This window comes from Natator depressus, chromosome 2 (genome assembly GCF_965152275.1).
Source record: "Natator depressus isolate rNatDep1 chromosome 2, rNatDep2.hap1, whole genome shotgun sequence".
NCBI classification, from domain to species: domain Eukaryota; kingdom Metazoa; phylum Chordata; order Testudines; family Cheloniidae; genus Natator; species Natator depressus.
In genome coordinates this window covers 89331505-89356613 of record NC_134235.1, presented here as the reverse complement: position 1 = coordinate 89356613, position 25109 = coordinate 89331505, and the positions used below count along the sequence as shown (strand labels likewise).

The 25109-nt window shown below is 46.4% G+C and overlaps 1 protein-coding gene across 1 annotated transcript in view; it reads right to left on the bottom strand.

Annotated features, from left to right (window-relative positions):
- Positions 1-25109, bottom strand: part of CEP192 (centrosomal protein 192) — a 211938-nt gene that overhangs the window by 154607 nt on the left and 32222 nt on the right. The window contains 4 exon segments of the mRNA XM_074943491.1: positions 179-333; positions 7655-7787; positions 8878-8927; positions 16732-16889. Of these exon segments, the coding sequence (XP_074799592.1) occupies positions 179-333; positions 7655-7787; positions 8878-8927; positions 16732-16889 (496 nt within the window).

Genomic DNA, 25109 nt, shown 5'->3' with positions numbered 1-25109 from the left:
TTACATTAATATACTGAAGACAAATCCTCCTTTTACTGAAGGACTATTTCTGAAAAAGTCTGGACTGCTGGAAGAGGTGAAAACTTAACATGTACTAAAAGAGGACTAACAGTCAATTACCACACAGATTTAAAAAGCCTTTAAGCATATGGAGCCTGGAATTATGGCTTTGGCTTACCTGTTCTAATCTATTTTCAGACAGCTTCAATGCTGTACTATATTCTGAAAGTTGCTGTCTTTCACAATCACCTCTTGGCACTTCTGGTGGCACCAGCTGCTTGAAATAAGCTTCCAGTTGGTTGTCATAGAACTCTTCATCATCAATATCCTCATCTATTGATATAGAGAAAATGCATTCAAAGTTTGCATTGCTATAGATATATTAAAGGAGAGCACGCGCACGCGATAAAAATGACCCCTATTACCATAGCATCAGTGCACCTCATAATACCCAATGTACTGAAAATCACAACACCATAATGAGGCAGGGAATTATTATTGTCCCCATGTTATCAACAGAGAACTGAGGTGAAAAAACTATGACTTACCCAAATGTTACACAAGAAAACTGGTGAAGCAAGCAACTGGACCTGGATCTGCAAAGTACGGCTAATCAGGATTTTTTTTTTTTTGATAAAATGTCTTTTCATTAAAAAATGCCAATTACTCAAAACAAAAATTTTGCAGGAAGGGATTGGTTATCAGTTTCTCAACTCAAAAAATTTGAAAAAAGTTTCAAATTTGTTTCAACAAGATGTTTTGACATTTTCTAAACAAAATGAATTATAAACTTTTACAGTATTTTGAAATGTAAGCTAATTATAGTACAAAGCCTTTTTTAAATAAAAATGGTCAAAATTGAAACCTAGTAAAGTTGATCAACAGCCGCACATCTGTCAATTTAAGAGAATTTGTTTTCCTATCTCAAAAATTTTGGAAATTCTTCCTATTCCTGAATCAGGATGAAAAATTAAAATTTCAAATGCTCTCACAAACCAAAAAGCCTATGCTAAGGAGTTGTTTAGTTCCAGTATAGACGTTTGGGCTTGAGCTGGAACCTGGGCTCTAGGACCCCGCAAGATGGAAGGGTCTCAGAACTTGGGCTGCAGCCCGAGCCTGAATGGCTACACTGCAATTAAACAGCCCAAGCCCCGCAAGCCTGAGTCAGCTGGCACAGGCCAGCCGTGGGTGTCTAATTGCAGTGCAGACATACCCTAAGAGACCCACGCCCTTTACACTTGGATGGTCTCCTACTAGAAAGCTGATAATATAGTCTGCTACTGTAACTGCAACTCAGTATCTTAAGGCATGACAAAGGTACAACTTTCAGAACTGTTGCAAAATATATTTTAAGTATTAAATTAACACTAAGATTTGCTCTTATTTCATTGCAGTCATGAGAACATTTTATGCTATACTATATTTTTTCTAAAAATGCTTAAGAAGATAGTCTCCTAAAGGAGTTGCATACAGATATTAAGCAAAGAGTTTGTTTTCAGACGAAAGAAAGAAAATTTGTCTTCAAACTGATTTGGACACTTTGGAGATTTTCTGGCAAAATTATCTTCACAATGGAAACAGTTAGGAATGCCGTACAACCAACTCTGCCCCTTTGTGGGTATGCATTAGTCTTTACTCATTACTTACATTCCACACCCACCCCAAACTCCCCACAGAGCCATTCTCATTCAGTGAACAGAATGGACAGTCCTCAGGGTAGTCTCACAGCTTAATAGATTCTGAGGTCAGAAGAGTCCATTATGATCTTGTTTGACCTCCTGTATAACAGGCCACAGAACTTATAAAATAATTTCTAAAGCATATCTTTTAGAAAGGCATCCAATCTTGATTTAAAAGTAGTCAGTGATGGAGACCATCACAACAGTTGATTGAAGAGCTCATTATCAAATATTTATTCCCCATGTATGTGCTTGAAGACTAATCATAATCACCTCAACCTTCTTAGTTAAGTTAGGCTGAAAGAGCTCAATCTGTTTGTCACTAAAAGTTATGTTTTCTAACCCTTCAGTCATTCTCGTGGCTCTTCTCTGGGCCATCTCCATTTTATCAATATCCTTCTTCAATTGTGGACACCGAATTGGACACAGTATTCCAGCAGCAGTGCCAAATACTGAGGTAAAATAACCTCTCTATTCCTACTCAAGATTCCCCTATTTATATATCCAAAGATCACATTAGCCCTTTTGGTCAAAGGAGGCCTTGGCCTGTGGACCCCTGTTTTATCTGCTGCAGAAGTTGGAAAGTGTGCCGTGAATAAGACAAAGGATTGCAGGACAATAAAGTATGGTCTCATGTATAAGCAGTAGAATGCCTCCCTGGAGAATTGTATTCTATCCCCACTTCTATAAAGCTGGACAAGTCACTTAAACCAAGCTTTTCACAGTTGGCCTCTAATAGTGTGTTCCTCTGTTTCTGGATGACCAACTTGAGATGCCTGGGGCCTGATCCACAGAAATGCTGAGCACTAAACACCAACAAATGAAGTCAAATGCAAAATGTGAATGCTCAGCAACTTTGGTAGTAAAGCAACATTGCCTAGACAGGTGAGCCTAGAGTTGAGAGCCAAGAGGTCCAAAGTCCTAATAATCACTCTGCTACAGACTCTCCTGTGTGGCTCTGGGGAAGTTGATACTGCCTTTGTCAATTCCCGCTCAATCTGTAAAATGGGGATATACTAACCCAGGGGTTGGCAACCTTTCAGAAGTAGTGTGCTGAGTCTTCATTTATTCACTTTAATTTAAGGTTTCGCATGCCAGTAATACATTTTAACCTTTTTAGACTCTCTAAAAGTCTATATATTATATAACTAAACTATTGTTGTATGTAAAGTATACTAGGTTTTCAAAATGTTTAAGAAGCTTCATTTAAAATTAAATTAAAATGCTGATCTTATGCCGCTGGCCCGCTCAGCCTGCTGCCAGCCTGGGGTTCCATTCACTTAGGCCACCAGGAAGCTCAGCAAGGCCTGTGGCCGGGACCCCAGCTGGCAAGGGGCTGGCAGCCAGAACCCCAGACTGGCAGTGGGCTGAGTGGCTCAGCCCACTGCCAGTCTGGGGTTCCATCCACTGGCCTCGGCCAGCCAGCTGCTGGCCCCTCTCAGCCTGCAGTCCCAGCTGCTGGCCCCTCTTAGCCTGTTGCCCATCTGGGATCCCGGCCCTGCCCACATAGAGTAGGTACCTACCTTCTCCCTGGTTCTAGCCCATTCTCTTCCTCTCTCTGCACTGAGCTAAGGGTGGGAGTGCACTGAGCACAGGGCTGTGGGTGAAGGAGCAGGCTGAGGGTTAGGGTGCAGGATCTGGTCAGGAGCTAGAATGAGGGAGGGGGCTCAGGGTTGGGGCAGGAGATTTGGGTGTGGAGTGCTTACCTGGGCAGCTCCCATTTGGTGCGAGAAGTGCAGGTGGGAATGTGGGGGGGGGGGGGTGGTGCAGGAGCTCCTATTTCAGAGTAACAGCCGTGTTAGTCTGTATTCGTAAAAAGAAAAAAGAAAAGGAGTACTTGTGGCACCTTAGAGACTAACCAGTTTAGGGTAGCATAGCATCCGATGAAGTGAGCTGTAGCTCACGAAAGCTCATGCTCAAATAAACTGGTTAGTCTCTAAGGTGCCACAAGTACTCCTTTTCTTTTTACGAGCTCCTATTTGGTGCTCAGGGTGGGGGTGGGAATGTGGGGACTGCAAGAGTCAGGGCAGGGGGCTGCGGGTGTGTGAGGAGGGTGCAAGAGTCAGGGCATGGGGGGGGTTCAGGGGTCAGGGCAGAGGGCTGGGGGGCTAGAGTTGTGGAGGTGCTCCCAACCCCCTGCCCAGAGCGGCTCACAGCAGGGGGTTGGAGGAAATATGCCCTGATTCCACCCCCCTTCCCCAAGATCCCGTCCCAACCTCTTCTCTGCCTCCTCCCCAGAGCAGCAAGCGCGCTGCGGCTCTGCTTCTCCCCCTCCTGTGTAAGGGCCATCAGCTGATCGGTAGCAGGGAGGAAGAGGAGGAGGGGCAGGAACCCACCACGCTGGGCGAAGAGGCGGGGAAGGGGGGAAGCTCGCCTGCCCTGCAGCAGCAGCCAGCAGGAGCAAGCTTCTTCACCCTGCTGGGGGCATGGAGAAGAGCATGCCGGGGTGGGAAGGATTTTTAATGGCACACTGCTGCCTGCCGCGGTCCCGGCCTGGGTTCGGCAGTGGGCTGAGCAGGGCTGGTGGTTGGGACCCGGCAGGCAGCAGCGTGCCATTAAAAATAGGTTTGCATGCCGTCTTTGGCACGCATGCCATAGGTTGCTGACCCTTGTACTAACCCATTAATTAATATTTGTATAGTACTTTGAACATTAGGGCTATATAATGCTGAAGTACTTTGAAAAGTCAGGCACTAGGTGTCTCAACTTAGGACCTCCAATTAGTGGTGACATTCGCAAAATCTGGCCTCTGTCTCCCTAAGTCTCAATTCCCCATTTGTACAATGGGAATAATGATCTCTCACAAGGTAACCATCAAAATATGCGAATGTTTGCAAGCTTTGGATACCATGGTGATGTACATCAGTAGTTCTCAACCAGTGGTACACATACCTATGGGTGCTCCAGTGTAGGTGACTCCTGAGCAGTACCCAGATAGGAGTTTGGGGCTTCAGAGTTGAGCCTGTTATGGATAATACTGAACAGCTAAAACTAGTGTAAGAAGCAGAGTTCCCAGTAATTGCATTGTGTTATGCAAAGGTCTGCATGGACACCCAAGTGGCTGCTCTGCAGATTTTCAAGTTGGGACATTCTTGAGAAAGGCAACCGAGGAGGCAACCAATCTCCTTGAGTGTGTGCAGTTCCAGACGGAGGTTCTACACTGTGAACCTGATAGCAGCATTTAATACAGTAAGAGACCCATTTGGAAAGCCTCTGGGTGATATTGCCATACTTTTAGCCGGATCTGCAATGGAAAGGAAGAGCTTAGGAGATTTCCTAAAAGCCTTTTATCCAGAAGGCCAGGGCTCTCCTAACACCGATCATGTGTAGTATGGCCTCTTATCACGGTGAGCTTTAGGATAAAAGGTCAGGAGGTGAACTGGTTAGTTTATGTGAAAAAATGAGGTCATCTAGGATATGAACTTTGGGTGTGGCCTGAGAGTAACCTTGTCACTAAAGAAAACTAAAACGGGGGTGCACAATAAGTGCCACTATCTCCCCTATTCTCCTCACCAAGGTGATGGCGACCAGAAATGCTGTTTTCATTGACAGGGGTGTGAGTGAACAAGTGATCATAGGTTCAAAGGAGGATCTAGTCAGGCTCTTTAAAATTAAGTTCAGGTCCCATATTGGAGTAGGATGTCTGGGTTGGGGAAAAGAGGTTTGCTATGCTCTTGAGCAACCTCTTTGTAGTTGAGTGTGAGAAAACATAGTATCTCTCTATTTGTAGATGGCTGCCAGATGTACACTGAGTGAATGGAGAGATAATCCTGATTTTGTGAGTCAGTTTGTTGTCTAAAACCATGGGGAGAGTAGCAGATACCAGGGTAATTTGACTGGGAATTGCACCAAACTTGAAACCTGGTCCACTTTTGTCGGTAAATTTGACAGGTAGCTGATTTCCTACTGTGTAGTAACACTTCTTGTACCTCCTCAGAGCAGGAGCTCTGTGTTGGAATCAGGCCTTGAGCCGGAGTATCTGCAGGTTGCGATGAAGATCGCGTCCTTCGTTCCGCAAGAGGAGGTAAGGAGTGGGTTGAAAAGGGATCCATGGACACCGCCAGCTGTGCCAGGTGGGAGCAATCAGTATGACATTTGCTTTTTCTCTTTTTATTTTTAACAGGTCCTTCAACAGCAGAGGGAACGGGGGAAAGGCATGTAGAAGGACCTCGTTCCATGGAAGGAGGAGAGCATCCCCAAATGAGTGCTGTCAAAGGCCTTCCCTGGAACAGTAGCATCGGCATTTCTTGTTCAGGTAAGTGGCAAACAAGCCTATCATCTGTATCCCACATTGACAGAATATGTTAAGTACTGCTGGGTTCATTTCCCACCTGTGGTCGTGTGAGAACTTGCGACTCAGACGGTCCGTTGTTGTGTTCTCCACTCCTGGTAGATAGGTCACGGATATTAGAACATTTGGGAAATACATCCGTTCCAAAGCTTTAGCATTTCTGCACAGAGGGCAGATGATCTGGCGCTCCCAACAATTTATGTAATACGGGCACATGGTGTTGTCTGTCATGACTTTTGTTTGTATACCTCTGATCAATGGAAGAAAGTGAGCGCAAGCATTTCTGACTGTTCTGAGTTCAAGGAGATTAATGTGAAGAGTACCCTCTGCGAGCAACCATTTGCCCAATCCCCAGGGAGGGAGGGAAACACTTCCAGAACCCTTCTGGCCAAATTGGGAAGGAGAAGAGAGCTGATGAACCCTGCTTTTCCAAGAGCGCTCAGGAACCATTTTAGGACTGGGCGGGGGGAAAAGAGGAAAGGGGGATTGTGACCCCTCATATGTGCCATCTGTGTTCTCCAGTGGCCCCTTGGAACTTTCTCTTGAGTTGGCAGACCATGGTCCTCCTCATCCTTGGCCAGAGCAGGGAGAGGCTCTAGACTTCTGGTCCGTTTTTCCTGTGTCGGAGTTGTGGCTGCTTCTACATTTACAGGATCCCATGTGCCAGTCTGACTAATAGGCAAGGGACCGAACAGAGTCAGGGACAGAATGCTGGGTGTAGGCTGGGCACAACTCACCATCTGCCAAGTCTGGGAGGGCAGTCTCACAAAGGGAGCACTGTTTGGATTTCACTTAGTGCTTTTTAGGCTGCTATGCCATACCTGGAAGTGCAGGGGAGCCAGCAGATATGAAGATAAAGCTATAAAAATCACCTTCTGCACGCTGCCAGAGGCAGAGAAACTGGAAGCAAGCAGGAGCTGTGGCCAGACGATGCGACTCCAAAACTCTGATTTGCCTCCATGAACTTCAGAGAGAAGACCAGCCCACCCCTCAAGAACTGTGTGAGATGCTGAGATGAAGAAAGTCTTTAATTGCATATCAGAACGGATGATAGAATTAAGGTTGACGGAACTTTTGCAAATTTAAAACTCCTGACACTGCAATTTAAGTAACTTTCTTTTAACGTTTTTTTTTACGCAATATACAAATAAGGTTAGAAGTCACACAAACAGAAATAAAGAACTAGAAGGTTTCAAGTGTACACTTCTAAGTCTACAACTCAGGCTTAAATGTTCAGTTGTTCTGTCACGACAGACAACTAATTTTAGTTGTATTCCCTACCCAGAGTTGCTAGTCTCTACATAAGTTGACTGCTTTTCTCCTTAAACTTGTATTTGTTTCACAGCACCGACAGAGTACAGTTCAGCTTTTAACTTCTAACTAGCTAAGATCATGTCAATTAACACCAAGTTCAGCAATGAATTCTCTATGCACCAATATTTTAACAACCATAGGGTGTCTCTGGGAAGGTACCTTTAATTGTAGAAGTTTAGTTACTCATTTTAAGCACGACTTCAAAAAAAAAATCTAGCCTTCTAAATTTTAGAGGTACTTCATTTCCATCAAAGTTTATGCTCCTCTCATGCACGATTAGTAGTGAGAGTGGATTCATGTAATTAAAAAAGTTCTGCTGGAACCAATATACATGAAAACATGCTACAAGTTAAATTATAATATACTGTACCAGTTGAATTTCCTTCTAGGCTTGCAAGAGACAGCAGTTTCTCATTTTCTAAGAAACCTGAAAGACTTGTGCTGAAATGGTCACTTAAGTTGGTGGAAGGTGAAATTTTTTCTCCAGGTTCAGGTGCACCAAACTATGAAAAAATTAAAGCATGAAAGTGCTTAAGAGTTCCCAACTACTGTATAAATCAGTAGTTAAAACAGCTTCTTCATATGTTAGTCACTTTCTTTAGTAATTGACCACAACTCTTCCTTCTCTTTGCATTCTTTCACCATGAGTTCTGGTTGTGAGGAGCCTTGTGTTCTCCTTGCAGCCATTCCCAGAAAGAATAATAGAGACAGGTACAAGGAAGACAGGAGCTTGGAAAGTAGAGCGGAAAAGGCTGACTCAACCATATTTAAAGATTTTTAGAGGTAAAGCTATGCACTTGAAGTTTTCCATGTGGAAAAGATCCGTTACTCCCATATCCTACATTGAAGCATGCAGAAGGACTTGCTTGAACAAGGCTCATGACCTGTTAAAGCAAAACTCCAGCCCCTGTGGGCCTCATACACCAACCCAATTGAAATTGTTGCATGTGAGGAACTTCACACAATTTTTGAAATGTTAGTTTTGAAATTTTGTTTCAGCTGAATCTGGTTAACTAAAAATCAAGTATTTTTAAAATTCTATACCTTTGAGATCTACATACACACATACATTTACATCATAACACCACCACCACAACAAGCAGATGATTCATTCTAATTCCACTTGTAAGACTATCAACATGCACAGAACTTACAGAAATGACAAAACTTCTTGGATGCAATTCAAATAGGGCCTTATGAATAAGGAATCAATTTTTAGGAGTTTAAAGGCAATTAGTAGTCCCCTCTAAAATTAAAGATTAAACCACCTAGGACAAATTATCTGGGTAACTCATTGCAAGATCAATATCCCTTTTTCCAGAAGTCAAGGGGAAAGCCATCAAGCCATTATTTGGCAAAGCTGCAAAATGACAGTAGCAAGTTATTTCTGCCTTTAGTACTCTGCATTATGTTGCAATGTGGAGGATGTTACACATTTAAGGGACACAGAAGGTAAAACACTAAGCCAGTAGAGTTTGTTTCGCTCTACAGAAAACTTATCCCCTTATTTATGTTAATACAGTTTTTTGGGGGTGTTTTTTTTGTTTTTTTTAAATGAGTTCTTTTGTTTCCCAGCACGTGGAACAGATTTACCTGGTTTTCCTTTTTACTTTGTGGCAGTGAACATATTCCAGTGGACAAGTCTGTAACAAAAAAGTGTGTTATTTAACAGCACCTTGAATTTGTTCCTACATTAGGCTACTAAATTTGTATATTCACACTTTCCTTGCGAACAAGGAATAATTATAACTACAACAGACTAAGCTTCTTTGGGCAAGGACTTGATATTTAGTTTGTCAAGTATTATGCACACTTTACAGTACCTCAAAATAAGCTACTTTAAGACAAAATCTACATTTATGGGATTATGTATTTCTGATCATTATTCTTATTACACTAATATCAAGATACCCCAGTAGAAATTGGGGCTTCATGGTGGGTGGCAGTGCACAAAGTGAACAAGAGAATGTCTGCTCCAAGGTCTTAGAATCTACTTAGACAAGATAGGATGGGAGGGAAATAGAGGGTTGAAGTGACGTGCTGAAGATCACAGAGTCTGTCAGTGGCAGACACTGAAACAACAGGTCTTTTGAGTCTTAGTGCTGTGTTCTAGCCACTGAGCCACACTGTTTCTTTCAACACTTACAATTACCTTGTGTTTCCTCCATACATTACCCACACATTGTTTCAAATGCTGTATTTTAAGCTCTTAGTGAGCAGAGGGTCCTTTCTTTTTGTCTTTGTACAGTACCTAGCACATTAGAGCCCTGAACCCCAAGTGGGATCTCTAGGTACCACTGCAATAGAAAACAAAAACCACCCACCAACAACTTGACATGAAATTCACTAATCCAGAATTTATTCTTATTGGTCTACAAAAATGTTTCAAGCCCTAGTGGATCATAAGATGCTACCGGAAAGCATTAGTATCACCTAATATAATAATTCAAGAATACTGGACAGTAAACTTTGCAAGCTTCCTGGTTCCAAAAACAAAAAAACACACAAGTTAAATTTGTCTTGGCATTTTTGCAATGGTTACGTCTCCCTATAAAATACGAATGGGTATTTTAGTCCACGACTACTGCTGAAATCTCAAGAAATCTGTTTTATGTTCAAGAGGAACTATTTTCTAATTTCATTAGGCCACTAAAGTGGATGCATCTTTTCCAGTCTGATTTTTTTTGAACAGCAACTAGCTACTATTTTCCATTGAATGGAGAAACAGGAATATAGGAGCGAGATCTCACTATGCATGCATAAAATAATATTTATTAAAAATATTAATATTGTTTTACAGTGCAATTAATCATGATTATTTTTTTAATCATTTGACAGCCCTACTGAAAATATAACAATATCTGTGTATATTCTAGTTACATTAGAAAACATTCAGACTGATGAAAGAAATTGCAGGAGGTTTCTCCTTTCTGTCCAAGAACAAGCAAATTTCTCTAAGATTTCCCTAAAATTTCCCTACTTACCTCTAAAAGGGTTTATATAAATTCAAAAAAGTCTGTATTTTAAACTATCTTACTTTCACCTTTTGTGCCAATTTCTTTTACACTAGGTATTGAAAAATGGATGTTATCTTGGTTGTTGTAACGGTCGCTTTATATAGAATATTTGATGGGAGTTTTAACTGTAAAGACCAACTGAAAGCACAAAAAGGACTTCAAAAAGAAGTAACACTGAAGTTCCTTATCAAACTATAAAATATAGGGATAAAGTGCTCCTAGTAAGAGCTGGCCTACCATTTCTTGCTGCTCTAAACTAAATATTTTAGTAGTTTACAAAATAAAATTACTTTACTTCTAACCATTTAAAGTTACCCCTTTCTACCCCACAGAACTTCAGCAGCTATGAGGAATGCAAATTTCCTTGCAGTTTTTTTTGTGGGTTGTTGTTTTTGTTTGGTTTGGGGGGGGGGGGGGGGGTGGGATTTGGACGGGGAACCAAAGTACAAATAGAGCATTTTATGGAGTCCCTGGGTTGTCTAATATTTGCACTCAACTATTGGAAAGCTAGTTTAACAAAATACTGACAACAGTTTAAGATCAGGTTACTTATTACTATCTTACTTCCCTTAACACTCTATTCTTATTTCAAGGCAGCAAGATTTTAGCAGCTGGTATTCCAAACCACTGGAGTTAGGTATTAATGTATCATGTCATTTGAAACAAGAGTTACCTTTTCCGTAACTGGTGTTTTTCGAGATGTGTTGCTCATGTCTATTCCACAATAGGTGTGCATGCTCGCCACGTGCACTGGTGCTGGAAGTTTTTCCCCTAGCAGTACCGGTAGTGGGGGGAGCGCCCCCGGCGAGTCCTGGAGTGGCGCCTGCCTGGCACACTATAAGGAGAGCTGCCCGCTACCCCCACCCTCAGTTCCTTCTTGCCAGACAACTCCAACAGAGGGGAAGGAGGGCAGGGTGTGGAATAGACACGAGCAACACATTTCAAAGAACACCAGTTACGGAAAAGGTAACTGTCTTTTCTTCAAGTGATTGCTCATGTGTATTCCACAATAGGTGATTCCAAGCTATATCTGTTGGAGGTGGGTAGGCGTTCACAAGTTTCCAGGATGGAGGACAGCCCTACCAAACCTGGCATCATCCCTGGTTTGGGGGACAATCGCACAGTGCTAGGTGAACGTGTGAACCGAAGACCACGTGGCAGCCCTACAAATGTCCTGGATGGGGACGTGGGCCACGAAGGCAGCCGACAAGGCCTGCACCTGAGTCAAGTGTGCCCTCACAATGGGTGGCGAGGGGACACCCGCCTGCTCATAACAGGAACGGATGCACGAAGTGATCCGATTGGAAAGCCACTGAGTGGAAATCGGCTGGCCCCTTGAATGCTCAGCCGAGACGACAAACAGTTGCAAGGACTTTCTGAATGGCTTAGTCCGCTCGAGGTAGAAAGCCAGAGCGCACTGCACATCGAGCGTGTGGAGACAGCGCTCCTCACTGGACACATGAGGCTTGGGGCAGAGGAACAGTAGAAAAGTGTCCCGACCCATGTGGTAGGTGGAGACCACCTTCAGTAGGAACATAGGATGTGGGTGGAGCTGGACCTTGTCCTTATGAAAGACTGTGTACGGCGGCTCGGAGATCAGGGCCCTGAGCTCCAAAACTCACCTGGCTGACGTGACTGCAACCAGGAAGGCCACCTTCCACGAGAGGTGAGACTAGGAGCATGTGGCCAGTGGTTCAAATGGGGGCCCCATGAGACGAGCCAACACCAGGTTTAGGTCCCACTGTGGGACCGGGAGTCTAGAATACGGAAAAAGACAGTCCAAACCCTTAGGGAACCAGCCAGTCATAGCATGGGAAAATACTGTGTGCCCTTGCACCGGCAGATGGAAGGCCGATATGGCTGCCAAGTGCACGTTGACTGACGAGGGCGCCAGGCCCTGGGCCCTCAGGTGGAGGAGGTAATCAAGGATAAACAGGGTCGGGGTGGCCACAGGGGCGATACCCTGGTCCGCCACCCACCTAGAAAACCGGGACCACTTTGCCAAATAAGCACGGTGAGTGGAGGGCCGTCTACTATCGAGGAGGACGTGCTGAACCTGTTCTGAGCACATCCTTTCCTCTCCACCTAACCACTAAGCAGCCACGCCGTGAGGTGAAGAGCCGCTAGGTTGGGATGGAGGAGGCAGCCCTGGTCCTGAGAGAGAAGGTCCACGCAGAGCGGCAACGGCCATGACAGAGCTACCGCCAGGCCCATTAGGGTCCCATACCAATGCTGCCTGGGCCACACCAGAGCAATCAGGAGGACCCGGGCCTTGTCCGTCTTTATCTTCTCCAGGACTCTGCTGATTAGAGGGAACGGGGGAAAGGTATAGAAAAGCCGGCCTGACCAGGACAGGATAAAGGAATCAGAGATAGCACCCCTCCCCAGGTCCCACCTGGAACAGAATCGGGGGCATCGCTGGTTCTGCCGAGTCGCAAATAGGTCCAGCTGGGGAGTTCCCTACCTTCGCAAGAGCTGGTGGGACACTTCCAGATGGAGGGACCACTCGTGTTGCAAGGAAAAGTTCCTGCTCAAGCATCTGCCCTCTTGTTCCGGGTGCCCGGTAGGTGGAAGGCCTTCAGGTGGATGTCGTGGGCTATACGGAAGTCCCACAGCCCTAGGGCTTCGTGGCAGAGGGCAGAGGATCAGGCCCCACCTTGCCTGTTGATATAGAACATCAAGGCCATGTTGCCCGCGAGGACCCTGACTACCTTGCCTTCCAGGTGCGAGCGGAAGGCCATACACACCAGCCGCACCACCCTGAGCTCCTTGACATTTATATGTAGGGTCAGGTCTTGAACCAACTACAGGCCTTGGGTCTGAAAGTTCGCCACATGGGCCCCCCAAGCCAGGTCCAACGCATCAGACACCAACTCCAACGACGGGGCCCTATCCCTGAACGGGACCCTTTGGAGCATGTTGTTTGGGGCGGACCATCACCATAGGGAGGTGATCACAGAGTCCGGCATGGTGAGGCCCTTGTCCATCCTGTCCGTGGCCTGGGAAAACTTCGAGGCCAACCAGAGCTGGAGGGATGTCATCCTGAGTCTGGCATGACAGACCACGTACATGCACGCCGACATGTGACCCAAGAGCTGCAGAAAAACCCTGGCAGTTGTCACAGGGAACCTTGTGATCGAGTCAATGAGACCTTTCAGGGTCTCAAATCTGTCTGGAGAGAGGCCCTGGCCAATGCTGTGTCCAGGAGCACCCCGATAAACTCTGTGCTTTGGACCGGGACTAACATGCACTTGGTGTTGTTTACCAACAGGCCCAAGGCGGTGCACGTGGACAGGAGAAGAGCTACATGATCCCTCACCTGCAACCGGGAGGTGCCCTTGACAAGCCAATCGTCCAGATAGGGAAATATCTGGAACCGCCGCCATCTGAGGTAGGCCACTACCACTGACAGGCATTTTGTAAACACCCTGGGGGCAAACGGGAGGACCGTTAATTGGTAGTGATTCTGTCCCACCACAAAATGGAGGAAGCACCTGGGCCCCCCGAATACATGGATGTGGAAGTATGCGTCCTGTAGATCGAGGGTAATGTACCAGTCTCGCTGCGCCTCACTGGACAGCCCAGAAAGCAGGAGCCATGATGCCCGTCTCATTCACACTGTGGAGGCCATGGATCGGGCGGCTGTGTCCGCAGCATCCGAGGTTGCCTGCAGGGACGCCCTAGCACCTTGAATTCCTTCCTACCACGCTCCTGGAGGGAGTCCTCAAACTTGGGCAGGGAGCCCCACAGACTGAATTCATACCAGCCCAGGAGAGCCTGATGGTTTGCCACTCATAACTGGAAGCTCGAAGCCAAATAAATTTTCCTTCTGAAAGAGTCCAGTCTCCAAGAGTCTTTGTTCTTTGGGGTCGGGGCTGGCTGACCCTGCCGTTCCCTGTGGTTGACCGACTCAACCACAAGGGAGTTGGGCGCCGGGTGGGTATACAAGTACTCATGCCCCTTAGTGGATATAAAGTACTTGCATTCCGCCTTCTTAGAGATGGGGGCCAACGAGGCCGGTATTTGCCACAGGGCATTTGAAATCTTAGCCACCCCCTCATGGGGAGGCAAGGCCACCCTACCCGGTGCTGACGGGGACAGCACATTGAACAGGAAGTCTGAAGGCTCCTCCATCTCCTCTGCCTGGAGGTGGAGCCTTGCTGCCACCCTCTTTAAGAGTTCTTGATGGGCCCTGAAGTCCTCCTGTGGGGCGGAGGGGGTGGAGCTGCAATCACCTCCTCCGGGTGGGGCGAGGAGGTCAGTGCTGTGCTCTGGGTATCGGCCAGCACCGGAGAGTCCACCACCTGGTCAGACTCCAGGCATGGTGCAGAGGACGTACGTCCCACCAACTCCTTTCTCAGGTGTCTGGAGAGGGAGGCCGACGGTGCTTCCGAAGCTCCGGCCACCGAGCGAGCTCCCACCGGGGGCTGTGCCGGAGGCCACGGTGCCCACTGGTACCATTGGGCCAGCCACAATGCTTGGTGCCACTGCACCTGCCTTGGCACCAGCAGGGCCAGCTGTTCTAGTTGGCTGGCCTGGCCAATCGAAGGACAGCTACGAATGGAAGTTGGGCTGGCGTAAGATCTGCTGCTGTTTCTGGACCAGGAGGAGCGGCGGTGCCAGGATCCACATCGGCCACGGGACCGCGATCTCGACGTGGAGGACCAGTACTTAGGGTAACCGCTGCTCCGCAAATGGCCTTGATGGGCGGACCCGCAACAGCGAGATGCTGGCAATCAACGCCCAGGGCTGCGATGTCTTGGCAGAGACTTGGAGAGGGAGTCCGAGCAGGAATGGCATTGACAACTGCCGTGACCAACTGCGGTACCCTCTCTGAGGCTAGGACCATTGGCGACGCCTGCTGCAGTCCAGTCAATATTCACTTTTTGAGGACGAGCGATGCCGAGAGTGCCAGATGGATGGAATCCAGACAGATAGTCTGGTCGGCATCAAGGGCAATCCACATGGACTCTGCCCCGAACTGTCGCTGGGCAGTGAACAGCGTCAGGAACCCTCGACCGAGACCGGTACTGGGCCGGAGGCAACTTGCGTAGATCCCAGCGGCAGCTTGCCTCTGGAGCGTGGGGCCGACATCGGCAGCGCTCCGGGCACAGGCATGAACATAACGTCCAGGGCCGCCTGGGAGGCTTCAGGCGTGGATGGCATCCGGACATCTGGAGAGGCCTGTTCTGAAGGGGCTGGGCTACTCCACTCAACCTGAGTCAGAGGTCTGGGGCCCGGTGGGGATCAAGGACTGCCCGACATGGGCCTAGCCTCTGTCCCAGACTTCCCTCAGTGCCACTGCAAAGAGGGAGTCTTCCTGGCCCTCTTGGCATGGACGGGGAGCAGTGCCAACTGGTCGATGGCATCAGAGGGTCGCTATGTACCGACGCTGCGGAGCTGGGTACCAGTTCGGAGCAGCGTGCCGGAGTCGGGGTCAGCGCCGACTCCATCAGGATGGCCCGGAGCCTAATGTCCCTTTCTGTTTTGGTCAGAGGCTTAAACGACTTGCAAATCTTGCACCTTTCGCTGATATGGGTTTCTCCCGAACAGCACAGTCTACGTGCGGGTCACTTCTTGGCAAAGAATGCCTACAAGAGCCACACGACTTAAACCCTGGGGCGCAGGGAATGCCCCAGCCCGGGCTCACTGACTAACTAAACATCTAACTAACTACAGGTACTAACACTGAACGAACGAACAGTTCTGGGGATGAGCTAAAGCAAAGCTGGAACAGAGTAGTTCCAACGCACCTTCACTGGCAGCAAGAAGGAACTGAGGGTGAGGGGAGCACGCAGCTCCCCTTATAGCGTGCCAGGCCAGCGCCACTCCAGGGGTCGCTGGGGTGCTCCCCATACAGGTACTGCTCGGGGGAAAACTTCCAGCACCAGTGCACATGGTGAGCACGCACACCTATTGTGGAATACACATGAGCAATCACTCAAAGAAGAACTACACTAAATGTTTTTAGACAATATAAAGCGAGATCCCGAAATCAGTGCAACTGAAGGTAATGGTCACTGAATTCAGGGTCAGAGTGGAAGAGGAAAAAGGAAACATGCTAATAAAAATATATGATTTTGTGGTTTCATACCTGATAAATAAGTGACTTATACCACTGGAATACTGAAACCCACAATTTTCCCCAGTAGTGTTCAGGATTTGTTTTTAGTTCATTGTTTGTAAGACATCAGACCTTAGATTTGTCACTGGCTCCCTAGAGTTGCTTTGTCTTCTTACCACAGATTTAGACTTAATATAACAAGTCCCAGACCAAAGACTACTTCAATTTCCATTCTCTACAAGTCACTTAAAGATTGCCAGTAGAGAAGAGCTATTCTTATTTATGTTATACCAAAACTAAATACACCATAACAAAGGTGTAAGTACACTGGACCACTAAGTGCAAGAGTTTCTAAAAGTTAAATACCTTCCAAGTATTCAATTGGTAATATGTCAAACGAAGTATCTTGACTGAGACTTGAACACTCAGCGATGGCATTCTGGTTGTGCCCTCTCTGTATTAAGTTGGATTCTTTCAAGCCATCAGAAGCAGGATGAGCTTCTGTAATTAGTGTAGTAACTCCCCTAGAAAAAAATAATTTGTGACACTTTACTTAAGCCAAAGTTTGATCACAATCAGTATACAATTTCTCTTACTTTGTGGACATATAAGTGTGTCTTTATTTCCTTTTTACCCCGAGTACAAACACTGCTGACTAACCTAGTCCTGACAGATTTACAGCTTATTCTAAAATGGCAAGAAATATCTGCTACCTATTAAAAGAATACTCAACTTTAAAAATCTAATCACTTCCAAAGAAGTAGTTCAAGGTACTACTTGTCACTGAGCTCCCGCTAATGATCTGTGGTTTTGACAAATAGGAAAATGTATTACAAGTGTTTCTCTTTACTGTTGCTGTGTGAAAAGACTGGCTATACAAAACACTTAAATGCTCAAAATAATTAAAATAAAGAGGCATTTATTCCTTTAGTCTTTCAGATATAGTATTAGGTTTTAATCTAAGGTTTAAATAACATTCTCCTACCCCAATTTCAAATTACCCTCTTGCTTCTGGTTGTCAGGTAGAAGCCTTTAGGCCTAGGTCTTGTCTACACCAGTCAAAGTGCACACAAATCACCACTACTGCACCTCCACCAGTGGCATCAACGGTTACTCCTGAGGGAATTCTGCACCAAAACACTAAAAATTATATGCAATAAAAAATATGCGCACATTTTAAAATTCTGCAAATTTTATTTGTCAAATAAATGTGGCTCCAACATGGCAGTGGGGAGCATAGGCCACTGGCTGTATTGATGTGGGCGATCACCCTGAAGCCCCCACATCCCTCCGGTACAGGGACTTGGCAGTGAGGCTGCACCTGACCCTGTGCAAAGGCTGGGCCTGCTCCAGAAACACACCAGGGCCCTGCCCCTCTGCGCCAGGCACACCAAGTGTGGGTGGGCAGGCTCAGCCCAGCAGGATCCAAGTGTGGAGGGGCTTAACGTGGGGGGGGATCCAGGTATGGAGTGAGAGGTTTCTGTGTGGTGCAATCTGGGTGCGGGCAGCTCAGTGCAGGTGGCTCTGAATGCACAGGGCTTGTTGGGGGTTCCAGGTGCAGACGCAATGGGACTCTGCAGGGGGACCCAGGTGAAGGTGGTTGGTACTCAGCAAGGGGGTCTGGGTGTGGGAAGATGGGCTCAGCAGGGAGGTATGGGTTTGGGGCACTCAATGGGGGGTCAGGGTGCTGGGGGAGTGGGGTTTGATGGCGTGGAGGTCCGGGTGCAGCTGATTGGGGGATCAGTGGGATAGGGGTCTTGGTGTGGGGCGTTCAGAGGGGTCCAGGTATAGGGGATAGGGCTTGTCGGGGTGAAAGCTTGATAGACCTGCTTAATGGGGGAGCTCCAGCTGCTGCCAAAATGACACCGCTTGCTGAGCTCCCGCTTCCTCCCCGCGATTCCCCTATTCCCTTTTCATGTCCATCCCCCTCCGTTTACTCCCACTTTCCCCTCCCTTTGCCCTGTTACACCCCACCTCCTTCCCCACTGCCTCTTCCCCCCACACCTCCTTTCCTCATTTCTCCCACTGCGGGCACTCACTTTTGCACAGAGAACAGGAAGGCTCCCAGCACACAGAAGGGGAACTGGACTGGCACTACAACCCAGGAGGCGGCATTCAGCTGGAGAGTCAGGGGAGCCCAGACACAGCCTCCTTCAGCTGGGCAGCTCTGCGCTTGCAGAAATGGGCAGGGAGGGAGAGACCAGCAGCACATAACCCCGTGAGCCCCCCCATGCCTCACCTCTGTTTGGGGGAACAATCCCCCCCAAAAAACTGTGTCCGTGGTCGTCCCGCTCCGGCCCCCCACCCATGCGGTTTCCCTTTGTTTCCCTGCCATTTTCTGCACAGAATCACAGTAAATATGTGGGGGAGGTGGGCATATTCTACAGGCGCAGTCACTCAGAATTTCCCCCAGGAGTAAACGGTAGAAGCTGTAGCACAGATAGGTCTCTGCATTTTTACCACAGTTGTATTTAATAATACTCTGAGCAAGATTATAAAATGAGTTGGTACATATACTATACCCACCTATGCTACTGCTTCCGCTATTTCTACCAGTAATGGCACTACACCTGTTGTACTGATGAAACATTATACACATTATTTTTGTCAGAGTATAAAAAACCTATTTGAGGTACTTCCTAGGCAATTAACTGTACTTATGATGAAACTGAAAACTGTAACAATGTATGGCCTTCTCTACAGATAGAAGTTGCACCAGGGTTAACTAAAATAGATTTTAAAGCAGTGGAAATCCTTCTACCTGTGTGAGCTTGATTTACAGCAGTTTAACTCTGAACCAATGTGAGCTAAACCAATGGAAGCCAAATTGAAACCAACACAAGGTTCTGAACTAGCTTAAGACACAAGTTTAGTTAAATTGGTACAACTCTGTTTACACCACGCTTACGTTTGTGACCTTATTTAAGGTACTATTAATAGTCTCAGTCAATCATTGCTAAAATGGAGTTAAGGTTGGAGAGTTAATAACTTATGTGATGCTACATAAACAGGGATATTGTAATTCTCACAAAGCAAACCATTATAAAATCAGGAAACTTAAAAGAAATCCAAACATGTTAATGTATGAAAATGCAATTAGGGCACCCCAAACTCCACCATGTCAGATTCTTCAAGCTTCCCATATGCTCTTAAAACTCACTGAAATCTTATGAATAGGATACATTTGATTTTCTTTTCTTTACAAGGATTAATGGTCTTTTTTCCTTCAGCGGAAGGCTTAATTCTGCCGTACCACAAAACCATGAATCAAAAAATGTTGATGTCTGCTTTGTCTTTGAAAACCTACTTCATCTATTTTGACTCCACAAACACTAAAATGCTTTAATCATCACATGTTTTGGCATGGTGTCAGTACAGAGTTAATTCTTCTTCAGTTAAAACCTGAAGGGGTGAGGGGAGAAAATGACCATTAAAACCTTGTAGAAAACTACTCAAACGTAACCTATGCACAAGATCTGAGCAAGTTTTTATTAAATGGCAAAAACATTTGTGAATGCCAAGTTAAAGTTGACTGGTGATAGCTTGTGCTCTTTGCAGAGTTCAGCAAAATAAACTTGTGAAACCCAGGAAATACAGAGTTACAGAACATGCCCAGGCTGTGCCCCCTCTCGCAACTAGCAATAGCCACTGGGAATCATATGGTTGTAAGAGGGATTGATGGAATTGTAAAATGTAATAGATGTGTAGGACTGCAAGGAGGTATGAGTGTAAGGGGCTCCTGCTCAGGAGAGGGCAAAGGCAGAGAGCAAGTATGTGTTATAGACATACTAGGACACTGCTCAAAAGAAGGCAGTTAAAGTTTTGTGGGAGCATACGTTAACTTCGTATTCCCTGGTTTTCACAACTTTTGAGTCTTGCTGAATTTTATGTTCTGGAAAGGAATGAGCTATCACCAGGCAACCATAAGGGTGAATTACTAAGGTTTGGTTATGTTAAAAACAAAAAACAAAAAAAACAAAACAGAAAGAACTGTTATTGGGAGTAGTTGGTGGTAATCTAGGCAGTTATAATTATCACCTAGGTGTGCAGATCAGATGGTCCTGTGGACAAGTAATGATAGTATCTAGTTCTTACAATGCAGTCTTTCATCAGTAGATCTCAAAAAAAGGAAACTTTCCCCTTAGAGATGGGGAAACTGAGGCACAGAGGCAAAGTGACTTGGCCAAAGTTACCCAGAAGTACAGTGGCAGAGCCAGCAATAGAGCCCAGGTTTCTTTGATTGTTCTCGTCAGTAGGCCACCCTGTTATGTGATTCCCCCTATCTCTGTATGCTCTGTTGTACTGAAATGGAAATAATGGTCAGGCTTTAAAATTTTTGGAGTCTGTAACTGCTAACAGAGCCAATAAGGGAAGTCTCAGACAGTCTACATCCCAAGAATGGGACAGCTTTATTACCTCATGGTTACAGTAACTAAGTATACTAAGGAAGACTGGTCTCTCCTTCCACTATTTCCCTCAAAACACACACACCAATATCATTTCCAGCTCCTGTTCCTGTCTCATTAAGTAATTAGCATCTTAGAAGCCAGGTATTCACAAAGCTAGTCTGGAGAATCTGTGAACTTAAAAACAAAAAAACAAACAAAAAACGCTGTTCCTGCATCTCAGGAACCTCTTGCTCAAATGATCTCAAATTTGCATCACTAACTAACAAAGGCACAGCAAATTTCAAGACAACTCGGATACATCTTAGAATTTTGGAATATTTAGAAACGTTGTCCTTTAAACAGAAAAAAAAACTTCTCAATCTTAAGAGTAGCAGAGCTGGCATTCTACCATAACTATGGCACTACTTGAATTGTGGGATGATTGTCAAATAATTGCAGCTGAGTTGCAGACAAGACATGGAAAATCATGGAAAAGTAATAACGGTTATTTATTACAGTAGAACTTCAGAGTTACACATACCAATATTATGAACTGACCAGTCAATCACCAACTTAATTTGGAACCGGAAGTACGCAATCAAGCAGCAGCAGAGACGATCCCCCCCCCCCCCCCCCCAAAAGCAAATACAGTACAGTACTGTGTTAAACGTAAACTAATAAAAAAAAGGAAGGGAAAATTTAAAAAAAGATTTGACATGGTAAGGAAACTGTTTCTGTGCCCGTTTCGTTTAAATTAAGATGGTTAAAAGCAGCATTATTCTTCTGCATAATAAAGTTTTAAAGCTGTATTAAGTCAATATTCAGTTGTAAACTTCTGAAAGAACAACCATAATATTTTGTTCAATTACAAACATTTTAGAGTTAGGAACTGTCCCGAAGTGTTCATAATTCTGAGGTTCTACAGAAATTTGGAAAAGCCAGAGAAGACCTATTTGCTTAAGAAAAACTTGCTGGAACAATTTAAACACTCAAGCATCATGTTATGCCTGCTAATCTTTTTTTTTTTTTTTTTTTTTTTTGGTGGGGGCGGGGGGGAGATACCCAGACATTTTGCTGCAACTATATTACAGTCATTAATGCCCGGGGACAGCAGCAGGATTCATGACACCAGCCGTCCGAGTCCAGCAGCGGGACTCGGGCCACCAGCCACCCAGCTGACAAAATTGTAGAGGATGCTTAATATTGCGGGATCTGTAATTTCCACAGTATCACAAATTAAGTAGGGCCTTAGCCATAACATATATTAAAATTAATTATTAATAACTGCTTTGCTGTGTGCAGATTCCCCAGCAAAGGATAATCCTGAAAATATAAGAAGCTCTGAGCGGTGTTAAGTGGCCCATTCATCTCAATAAGATAATCTCAGCTGAGTGACACCATTGGATGTAGATGGATACACCCGAAACAACAGCCCTAATATGTGTAAAGTGTTCCATTCATGTCAGTAGGTGTTCCCATTCCCTCCTCACCCAATGCTGGAGAGCCTGTGATATGGATCAAGCAGACCTATTCTCAACTCTTTGCCTCAGTGTCAGCAGTATGTTCTTGGTACTTATGCCAGTTCTCAGCTTCACACCCAGATGGCAGAGCTTCTCCTGACCCATGCACATATGGCAGGTAAGGACCCTAGTTGCCAGGGGGTCAGACACCTGTAGATGGGCAGGGGCCTCTAAAAATCCTGCCATACACAAGGCAAGGAGAGGGGATCAGATACCCCTGGAAGGGAGAGTCCCCCATATATCAGCTCACTTGAGAGGGAAGGCCGATGGGGGGATTAGACACCCAGCCCCCCAGGGCCTGGCACATGCACAAAGACAGAGAGACAGGCAGTCCCCTTGCTCTCCTCCCCACTTCCAGATCCCAGCACAAAATGGGAGAGGACTGTAATGCTCGGTGGCAGGGACCCCTGCCTCTATTCTCCCAGTCCCCCTAAAACTCACCCTCTTTTCCTCTCCTCAGGTGTCCTCCCACTCCACTTGACCCCATCCCCTCCATCACCTGACCCCCCGCAAGCCTCTCCTATCCACCCATCACCATTTATCTCCCATCCCCGCACTGTACCCTAAACCCATCTCCTCCTATTCCCACTTACTCTTCCACCTCCAATCACTGTCCTCTTCCAACAAGTATTTGCATGTGCAAATTGTTCTTTTCAAAAGCAGTTTCAGCACCTTCTATATATTCTGCTGTCCTCAGAATACAATTCCCCAAAATAAAAAAATCCCATATTGCTACAATCTGCCTCTGATTTTTCCCCACCCTTCAGATTTCTACACATAGGGTTGGATTTGAACTCTCAGTGCCTGGATGTTGCTGAGCCCTGGTCTACACTAGGACTTTAGGTCGAATTTAGCAGCGTTAAATCGATGTAAACCTGCACCCGTACACACGATGAAGCCCTTTATTTCGACTTAAAGGGCTCTTAAAATCCATTTCCTTACTCCACCCCGATAAGTGGATTAGCTCTTAAGTAGGCCTTGCCGGGTCGAATTTGGGGTACTGTGGACACAATTCGACGGTATTGGCCTCCGGGAGCTATCCCAGAGTGCTCCATTGTGACCGCTCGGGACAGCACTCTCAACTCAGATGCACTGGCCAGGTAGACAGGAAAAGAACCGCAAACTTTTGAATCTCATTTCCTGTTTGGCCAGCGTGGCAAGCTGCAGGTGACCATGCAGAGCTCATCAGCAGAGGTGACCATGATGGAGTCCCAGAATCGCAAAAGAGCTCCAGCATGGACCGAACGGGAGGTACGGGATCTGATCGCTGTATGGGGAGAGGAATCCGTGCTATCAGAACTCCGTTCCAGTTTTCGAAATGCCAAAACCTTTGTCAAAATCTCCCAGGGCATGAAGGACAGAGGCCATAACAGGGACCCGAAGCAGTGCACGTGAAACTTAAGCAGCTGAGGCAAGCCTACCAGAAAACCAGAGAGGTGAATGGCCGCTCCGGGTCAGAGCCCCAAACATGCCACTTCTATGATGAGCTGCATGCCATTTTAGGGGGTTCAGCCACCACTACCCCAGCCGTGTTGTTTGACTCCTTCAATGGCGATGGAGGCAACACGGAAGCAGGTTTTGGGGACGAAGAAGATGATGATGATGAGGAGGTTGTGGGTAACTCACAGCAAGCAAGCGGAGAAACCGGTTTTCCCAACAGCCAGGAACTGTTTCTCACCCTGGACTTGGAGCCAGTACCCCCCTGGACCCAACCAAGGCTGCTTCCTGGACCCGGCAGGCGGAGAAGGGACCTCCGGTGAGTGTACCTTTTAAAATACTATACATGGTTTAAAAGCAAGCATGTGAAAGGATTACTTTGCCCTGGCATTCGCGGCTCTCCTGGACGTACTCCTAAAGCCTTTGCAAAAGGTTTCTGGGGAGGGCAGCCTTATTGCGTCCTCCATGGTAGGACACTATCACTCCAGGCCAGTAACACGTACTCGGGAATCATTGTACAACAAAGCATTGCAGTGTATGTTTGCTGGCGTTCAAACAACATCCGTTCTTTATCTCTCTGTGTTATCCTCAGGAGAGTGAGATATCATTCATGGTCACCTGGTTGAAATAGGGTGCTTTTCTTCAGGGGACACTCAGAGGTGCCCGTTCCTGCTGGGCTGTTTGCCTGTGGCTGAACAGAAATGTTCCCCGCTGTTAGCCACGGGGAGGGGGAAGGGTTGAGGGGGTAGCCACGTGGTGGGGGAAGGCAAAATGCGACCTTGTAACGAAAGCACGTGTGCTATGTATGTAATGTTAACAGCAAGGTTTACCCTGAAAGAGTGTAGCCACTGTTTTATAAAATGTGTCTTTTTAAATACCGCTGTCCCTTTTTTTTTCTCCACCAGCTGCATGTGTTTCAATGATCACAGGATCTTCTCCTTCCCAGAGGCTAGTGAAGATTAGAAAGAAAAAAAAAGGCACTCGTGATGAAATGTTCTCCGAGCTCATGCTGTCCTCCCACACTGACAGAGCACAGACGAATGCGTGGAGGCAAATAATGTCAGAGTGCAGGAAAGCACAAAATGACCGGGAGGAGAGATGGCGGACTGAAGAGAGTAAGTGGCGGGCTGAAGACAGGGCTGAAGCTCAAATGTGGCGGCAGCGTGATGACAGGAGGCAGGATTCAATGTTGAGGCTGCTGGAGGACCAAACCAGTATGCTCCAGTGTATGGTTGAGCTGCAGCAAAGGCAGCTGGAGCACAGACTGCCACTACAGCCCCTGTGTAACCAACCGCCCTCCTCCTCAAGTTCCATAGCCTTCACTCCCAGACGCCCAAGAATGCGGTGGGGGGGCCACCGGCCAACCAGCCACTCCGCCACAGAGGATTGCCCAAAAAAA